Below are 9182 nucleotides of genomic sequence, written 5' to 3' on the forward strand. Positions count from 1 at the left end.
CATCTGGCGCATGTGCAGTGCATCAGTGAACACCATCAACGACAAGAGCGCGTCATCTCATACCCCACACGGCTAGCAAGTACAGCATCCACGCGTCGGAAGATGCTGGTTCCAGGCGTAAACGAGTGAATGGAATGTAACGAATGTAAAAAGAGTGTACGGAAAACTCGACGCCACGCAATAACGCTTGGAAGCATTCCCGACATCCCTTCAATTCCATGGACAGAGGGATGCAGTTTGATGAATTTTGCGAGGTGGAACTTAAAAAAATTTGTAATTTGCGTTGCGATGAGAAATAAGATGCATTCGATATTGATGAAGTTATTTGATTGAAAAAAAAAACTTTGCAGACATAATGGTGAAGGTGTATCGGAAAAGATCTAAACAACCGTTCGCAGGAAAACGTACCGACTTTTGTTTCCAAACACGATGCAGAACTTTCGTTCATAAGAAAAATATTTTAAGATACACTGAAACATTCAAGCATTATTTTAAAATAGTTGTATCACTATTTCATTCATTTAAAACATCTTTTCGAAGAAGAGGGAAGTAAATTGTTATGATGTTAAAAATGCCAAGCAGAATAGATTAAACCATTTTGCTTTAGCAAATATTGGAATAAATACCATACTTTTAATGCATCAAATGCAACATTTACCTAAAATTGAATAAAGATATCAAAAATAATCATGTACTTACATTTTAAAAGATCTTTTCCGGAGCACCGCTGCCTGTTTGTGTTGGTAGTTACGATATTTCACTTTAAGCCTTCGATTTTTCTCCTCCCCCGACTCGCTGCTGTCGGAGTCATCGTTTAATCCGTATGCCCTCACTATGGTCACTCCCTGTGGCGACGACACATCCATATTTTCTTCTTCCTCCATGCCATCATCCCCCTCCTCGTCCTCTACTTCATTGCCTTCATCGTCTTCCGGCTCGTCGTCATCGGTAAGGATTTGCACATCTTCATCGTCATCGTCCTGCTCGTTGCTCGAAACCTTTCTGCGGTTTTCCAGCGGTCCCTCCTTTCCCCCCTTCTTGTGACCACCAATCACGATCTGATCGACGTCATCATCCGTGTACTCGTCGGAGCTGATGTCCGATTCGGACGAACGTTCGTCGGACAGTTCCGTCGCACCGACGCGGTCCGTCGTCTCGACGTAAATCTCCTCGTCCTCATCCATTTCCCCGTAATCTTCCTCCTCTTCCTCATCTTCCTCCGGTTCCTCCTCCTCCTCGTGCTCTTCCTCGTCGTCGATGGAGAATACTTCCTCGCCGGGACTTTTAATGGAATCTTCTTTGGTTTTCTCGGACGGTTGTTTTTCCGGTGAACTCTCTATCACAACCGCGTCCTCGGGTGATTCTTCTTCCATTTCTCTGGGCGTCTGAAATATTCAACTTGGGATTAGAAACACTACAAAGTCACAGCCTACTAGAGCACGCTTACCTTCTGCGGTGTGGCGACGTCCGGAGGTTTAATCTCGGCCTTCTCCGTTTCGTTTGCTATTTTTTCGGCCTCTTTGTTATCTGTTGACGCATCGGTGTCGGCCGTAGAAACTGACCCACCATCCACAGCTGCTGGTGGAAGTTTCTCTCGTTCCTCCGGTTGCTCTTCGCCTGCCTGTGTTGGTTCCATCTGGAACGGGCACCGCAATTTATCGTCGCGTGGGTTGAACTGATGCAATTGGTGATGTCTCTACCCCCCGTGCAGATTGAACCACAATGCCAAACCCCGCCGAACGCACTATCCCAAAACGCCTTATCAATCAATTCCACCCTTTGCTTCGCGACGCGTAGCCTATCGCGAAATTAACCTCACTTGCGCATGTATTCGACGGCGGGTTGACAACGACTGCGGTGGAAGCAAATTTTCTTTACACTTGTAAAATGCAATGAAAGCAGATTTTTTTACACTATTGGCACTGGAAACTTTGCTGTCGCCGATGCCGAACGCCCATGTATACTTAATATTGGTTTAAAAATACACCCTATGCACAGTACGAGAACGACTGTTGGTAGCCTGCACAGGAAAAATATGTACAAATGTGTAAAATAAATGAAACCCCGTGGCAGTGCTGTAATAGAATGCACCGCAACAACACCGCGCACAGAGAAAAACGCGACCGAAGATAAGGTACACCGCAAACGAATGGATTTCACGATGTAATCCTTCTGCAGCACGTTAGTTTCACTCCGGCGACGCGTTTCGTCCGCGAAAAACTAATCGACCGAACAAATGCTATCTCAAATGGAGCAGAAACTTGCAGCACCGGTAACTTCTACAAGATTCTGTTTTGCTACAAGCTTCAGAAGTTTTTTTTTCTTTCTCGAGAGCATCAGAGACAAGGAAGTAGACTTCAAACTAGTTTGACAAGTACAAAACAAACGAAGTCTTGATGAATATACAAACGAAACGAACAGTTTTTATTAGAAAGCATCAAGAGACATTATATTTGAAATATTTTGAAACAATATGTTGATAATTTTAATATATTTCATATCATATATGACACTGCGAGTAATGATACACTCAATCTAAAGCTATTCCGAACAGTAAAACTATGAAGTGTAAATATGAAACTTCAATTTTGACAATCTGCAAAGTTGACAGCCCCAAGGTTGCTAATACAAAGCAGTACTTTCTACAGTTCCAGTAACCTTGTTTGCTTCAAACGAAACATTTAATTTGTACTAAAATTATTTAGTACCTATACCTACCTAGAGGGCGCTAAGCCGTGATGAGTTTAAAAAACCAGTTGAGGATGCATATTGAAATATTCTAATAAGAACTAATTATCCTTTCTTGGTTGATGATGTTGTAGAAATCTAATTACAGTGAGATTCGGTAAGGAAAACAGAATTGATAAATGCCAGAAGTTTCTTAACAAAAAATTAGTTTTAAACATATGCGATATTTAAACAGGTTTATTCATTAATTGTTTTGTAATGCTTTCAAAACGCCTTAATGTATGATAATAAAGAAATAACACAAGACGTGCACATGACACAAGTCCAATAGTAAATTACATCAACTGCCATGAGACTCAAATACCAAACGAAACCTGCTTGAAGGCTACATCTAACAGCCCTTTCTCTTCACAAGACCACACCACTCCACCATTGACTGGAAAGCTGCTCGTCGGAAGGTGATCGACCTGCGTACAATTCGGTTTCGATGACCTTCTGCCACGCATAACGGGCAACAAGCACAGTTAAAATGACACCATCGTGTGCCTGTGCCTCAAAATTGGAATAACATGAATGACTACATTTGCTTCCAACGGTTGGAAACCCGGGGATGTTCACAAGCGTACAATGTTTCTGGGTTTGTCCTACTTTGAAAAGTATGTCATCGAAACATTTGTATGTTTGTTTGATAATCAAGAGTTTTCTTTTCAGAACCATACCACCAATTTCAGGGGGAGGGAAGCAATTGAGCAATTGAGGAAATAATTACAACATACCTTTAAACAACTTTGGCTTGATTTTTCACAAACAATTTCGGATAGTACATACGCAAAAACGTACACTCAAAAGTTTGATAATTGTTTTCTTTGTTTTATTCGAAATAACTATAGTTTACTTTCTCCCCGTTTAGTATTTGTATTGATGGCATTAAAGCCACCGGTTCGGCTTCCAGCTGCGATTTCTTCTTGGGCATTGTGATAAAGCCTATTTTTGATGATTTACCTGTTTTAATTTTGGTTGATTTTACATTTCCGGTACTCCGGGTGCGTTATTTTTTCTTTTTTTACTAGAAATAATGGCAAGTAAAGTTTACGTTTAAATGTCATTAATCGCCTCATGAAATTTAAACATCTTCCATCATTTTACTCTGTTTGATCTAATAGATGGAATAGTTTGAAGCTACATTTTATGGTCTCTTCTCGTGATTCTAGTTTCGTTTGATAGTTTTCTAGTTACAGTTCCTAAGTGTACATGATGTGTTTTCTTCAGCTTTCGCTTTTCCTGCATAATGGTTTGATTCGCTTGTACAAATTGTAGATCTGTAAAAGCCGTAGGTTGCTTTAAATTTCAACGTTTATGTGGACTTTGTGCTCTTAAGCACTTTCGGTCTTGTAGTGTTTTTCGATTTAGTGTTCATATGGTTTTCTGTTTATTTTTATTTAGTAAATTTATTTTTTCTCTTTTCTAGAAAAGCTGTTTCTTGAGCTTTACTTATCCTCAACACAAATGACTGGTGTATCCGAAAAAACTTAGCCAATATAAATATATTTCAAATTGTTACCACCATGCGTCATAGTAATATTACAGATGACTCACACTTTATCCAAGTATGGACAAGACTTGCTGGGGGAATTTTGTTGTGTCCATGATACACCCTCATGCTGCCCAGAATAAGCTAATCTTTTTACGCTTCGGAAGCCTTCACGAACACCATGCATCCCCATGATCCAGCGTGCCCGGGGGCATCCAGGTGAGTTTATTTCGCATTTCCGGATGCCTGTTATTTTTGTTTTACCACAGAGCACCTGTTTTCTAGCTTTCCCGAACCGGCAAAGCGGGTGTGGTTGCGGAAGGAGATATGCGGGCACGGTATCCCGCACGGAAAGCGTCTTTGTCTATCGCTTTTGTCTATTGTCTTGCCGTCTAACTAAATCTTTCAATTCTCGTGCTTATCTTCAACCCGGCTCGGAGGAATTTCCCTGCACAAAGAAAGGATCCAGCGACCCGGGGCAGGATTATCAGGTCATAACGATAACGAGTTGGAAGTTTCCGTTGCGAAGCGGTTGAGCAACGTTCGCCCGTTTCCGAGCTCTCGTAGCACGACACATCACTCATCCGGAAGAGCTTAATTTAAAACGAAAAAATGGAATGACTTGATGGGCTATTTGTAAATAAATAAAAACAAAAATTAAATTCATCGCCCACCTGAAGGAGACAACATTTTGGGCACCATCCTCTTTCTGTTTCCATACCCGCATACAGTTCTTTCTACATCAACATCCATTCATGAAATATACTCCTCTCTTTACATCTGGTATGGTATTTGATTTTATTTTTGAAAATTGTTTGCTTTTACTGTTTTCCACTTTGCTCCACACGGTTCGATTTTATTTATATCCACTTGAAGGTTTTTTTCCCCCCATCAGCACGGACGGTGGTGTCCGGTGGAGACGCGCATTACAACTATAAACATTGGGGGTTTTGGGTTGGTTATTCGTAGGGTTTGCTTTTTTGTGGTTGCTTCTGGTTTGCAGTATGTTGTTATAATTATTTTATATATATTTATTATTAATATTTCTTACAGCTTATACCACTATACAAGTAACATATGACCACGAGTTAGTTTCTCCACACCACCCTGGCTGGCGCTTAATTAGCTTATTGATTCAGGTTCATGGTTTTGTCGAATAAGTGTGTGTGTGTGTGTGTGAATGTTTTGCCCCTGTTTCTCCTTCTAGTCAAATAGCCACCCAAAGGGGGGGGTAGGAGGTGGCTTGAGAGACGGACAATTCCATCAATGCGATAGTTATCTTTTAGCCGATCTAGTTTTTATTTAGCTTCGAGCCAACTAGTTACCCCAGAAGGACATGGGGAAAGGGGGGGAGCAGCAGGCCCTTTATCCCTTTCTTTCCGCTTTATCTTCCTGCGAGATTGATTCGTATCTATATAGATTGTTTAAATATAAATAAATATGTTTTTACATCACAGTTCGTTAAAATTAAAAACAAATTGTTATACTTATATACGACTTCGTGTGTAATCCCTCGCAACTCTTAGCAAGTGTCTTTCCGACCCTTCCCCATTGCCAGTCATTTCCTTTCGCAAGCCTTAGGAGGATATTCAGGCAATTCTTTGCATTTTGCCTCTTCCTGTAGTGCGGAAAACATTGTTCATCTCTTTCGCTTTCCTCATCTCGTAGGGATCGGGGGGGAGGGATTTGTGGGGGGTGTTGAGAGATTGAATATTTGGTAGTTTTTTGCGCTACGCATACATACATACCTACACACACGTACATCATCTACACATGGTACTAGAGCTCGGTTTGAACCACGAGAAAACTATTCCGTTTTCCCTTTTACATCGTTTTTCCTACATTTTACACAGCTAAGGTATGTGTCTCGAAGGGACCTGCGGGCCTTCGGTTTTTTTTTTGCGGAATTGGTGGTGGTGGTGGTTTGTGTTAAAATTTTACTTTAACTACTGCTAAATTCACTAGAAACAGGTTTAGATTAAATCTTTTTCTGCTATTTCCGCCGTCCGCCCCGGCCTGCATTCGATGGTAATTTTTTATTCTTATTCATTTTTTGGATACTAATCATTAGGCTTATGATGTCTGTTTCTTGCTCTAGCCGTCATTGTTGCACTGTTGCCTGTCGCTGTTTCTTCTCCCTGCACCACTTTGCACCACCTCCTCTTCTATACGTTTCAGTCTAAGAATTATAACAAGCTTACACGAGGAAGGAAAAATCATTGGAAATCTTATCGTTTGTGTTGAATAAAATCGATAACTAAAACCCCCTTAGCGATGCGTAGTAGAGTAACGTAGATTTTTACTGAAAACATGACATTCATGAAAGTGGTTCCAACTGAGAACCATGATAACAACAGAAGCGTACCGCTGCAGGGGGGAAAAGGGAAACATATTGAAAGCACTAAAGATAACATCAACCTTTCCCCGTTTGTGTTCCTCCGCTGTTCGACTCTCTAACCAGATCACTTCAATTTTTCCCAACAATTTCAACCGCTCGTGGAATCGAATCGAAATAAAACCTATATCAAATGGATGCCAATTATTTACATACAACGTTTCTATTTGGTCTAGTTTTTTTTTGTTGTTTGCCACTATGCTTCACTTTGCTCTCGTAAGAAGCGAGTAGAAATGTTTCCCGCTTGTTTTATTAAACTTGCTTTCGATTCTGTCTTTGACATGTTGACTATTGGCGTCTCCCGTCTCTTCCGGTCGTGTTTGTTGATTCACACATGTAAATTTGACCTAAAACTTCACCTAACAAATGTTTACGTGTTTATTTGGAATTTTCTCTTATAATCGCTCCCGGTAGCTTCCCGTATGTTGATAGCTTACTGTACGGGTACTACGTGCCGAAAGCTTACCAGATTTTCCGCGCTCGGTTTTAGGGTTAGCCCTTCGTTATTCTCTCTACCGAACACATTTACACTCTAGTACTTTGACGATTTTCGTTTTCCCTGCTTCCCTGTGTCCGTGCTTCGGAACGTTGTGGCGTGTGTTCTCTTTTTTTTCTCTTCTCCTATTTACATTAGCCCACAAAAAACACACACACGCCCATCAACAAGGACTAGCTTTTTGACTTGTTTGCTTCCTTTTGTACATGTCTTATCGTTCACCTTTGTGCCGCTTTTCTAGTTCCTTTTCGCGAAGGGTTTTGTATGGTTTGCCATTCCTTTTAATACTATCGGCCCATTCTTCATCATCGCAGTCGACCGTAAGTGAACAATTTTACTATTTATACATTTTGTTTTCTAATTTTGATTATTTTTGTCTTTCGTCCATGTTTCATTTGTGATACGTTTTCTCTCCTTTCACTTGACAATTTTCTTCTTTTTTTTCGTTCGTCCGACACAAAACCTATCCCTAGCAGATCGTGGACAGAGAAAAAAAAAGGAAAGATGGCGTTATTCGAACACGTTGCGCGCGTTGGTCATTGTTTCCCAGTGAGAATGTTTCAACATATTCGAATCCCGGTATGCGCGCGCTTGGCACCAAAAAAAAAACCCCCGGCCGGATGTCAATTAGTGCTTCACCATCAATTAAGTTTAATTTTGTTTACATTTGCTCCCTCGGAGGCACTGGGGGAACCATTTCTTTTGAGGGGTCAGCGAACAATGTAACGGGCGTGCTTGTGTCGCAGTTTATCGGAAAATCAATAACTTAACACAACCAAACACAGCCATACACACACAAACACACATTTCAAGTAATGTGACAACCGGTAGAAGAGCATGTTGTTTTCATCTAAAACATGTACAACATGAACAACGTGTTGTCCACAAGTACATCGTCTTTCGGCGATAGGGAAAGAAACGATGGATGGTTTGAAGTGGATGATGGAATGCGAGTGTTGCTTTTTCCCGCGAATCCCCATTTCCCATTTTGCATAATGTTATACATTTTTCCACTCACACCTCTGGGGGTTTACAGCAATCGGAAAAGAAAACAAAACAAAAACTCGAAGCACAAGAAACTACACAAATTCGAACATCGCCCCCACAGTGTGAGATGTGAGCAGAATTTATTGAATTTATGTAAGAGTGCAGTCCATGGGAAAGAAGCCTGCAAAGCGCGCACTCGAGTACGATTCGTTTCGCATTGCGAATTTCGATTGGCTGCCCCGAGGGCATACCCTCCCCTCCCCAACACCGAAACAACCTTCCACTTGCCCCACCCGTCCCGTGAGTTTTCCCAATTATTTGAAACCCTGCGTTTCCGGGTCACTCTGTCCCTCTCCCCCTAGTGCGCATTTCCCACTTCAACTGTACACACGCTCGGCCAAAGTGCTTGTCAAAGAACTTCGCCATCAATCAACAGAGTAACTGTGGCGCTCACATATATGTGTGTATGTATGAGGGAAGGGGAGGGTAGAGGTAAACAAAAGGACACTTGTCGATTCGAGAGTTTCACCACTGGTGCGCTTCCATCCAGTACACGGGTTGGCGTCAGCACACGTTCTGCACAAAGCTCGCTTGTGACCTGGAAGCTGCAAGCTAAAAGAAAAACACGATCCCGTTAGAAGCTTTTCCACCGATGAGGAGGGCAAGGAAAGTGCCCTTGGTCGTCCCCCTTAGCCTAGGGGGAGGGGGGAAAACTGCACCGAGTGCACGTGGTGCGGTTACACGTGGCTTGGGAACACACATGAAAGAAAGCTTTCCATATATCGTGATTCGCCATCTGATCCGTTCGAACAACTTTCCCGAGATCACGCAAGGACGCAAGGGCTTGAGGGGGCCGAGGACTGTGCGTGCGAAAAGCTTTCAACCTGTCTCCACGTCCAGGTCCTCCGAGCTCGCTTTCCTCCCGAGGATTTCGTCGCTCGTGCAGGCGAACTGTTTTCTTCGCAGGCCGGAGCCTTTGTCGTCTCGCGCTTGGAAGCGCGCATGTCCGCCAAAAAGGGGATTTTCGCGAAAGGTTGTTGTTGTTGTTGTTTCGGGATCGAGATCTTCTTCTCGCAAGGGAGAGG

General features: G+C 42.2%; 1 protein-coding gene across 1 annotated transcript in view; it reads right to left on the reverse strand.

Moving 5' to 3' along the window:
• Positions 1-1768, reverse strand: part of LOC131289986 (uncharacterized) — a 56654-nt gene extending 54886 nt beyond the window's left edge. Inside the window, exons 1-2 of the mRNA XM_058319359.1 lie at positions 1448-1768; positions 700-1385 (exon numbers count right to left, since the gene is read on the reverse strand). Coding sequence (XP_058175342.1) covers positions 700-1385; positions 1448-1636 — 875 coding nt within the window. The 5' untranslated portion in view covers positions 1637-1768. The remainder of the gene's footprint in view (positions 1-699; positions 1386-1447) is intronic.
• Positions 1769-9182: the final 7414 nt, after the last annotated feature.

The sequence above is a fragment of the Anopheles ziemanni genome, chromosome 3 (assembly GCF_943734765.1).
Source record: "Anopheles ziemanni chromosome 3, idAnoZiCoDA_A2_x.2, whole genome shotgun sequence".
Lineage (NCBI taxonomy): Eukaryota > Metazoa > Arthropoda > Insecta > Diptera > Culicidae > Anopheles > Anopheles ziemanni.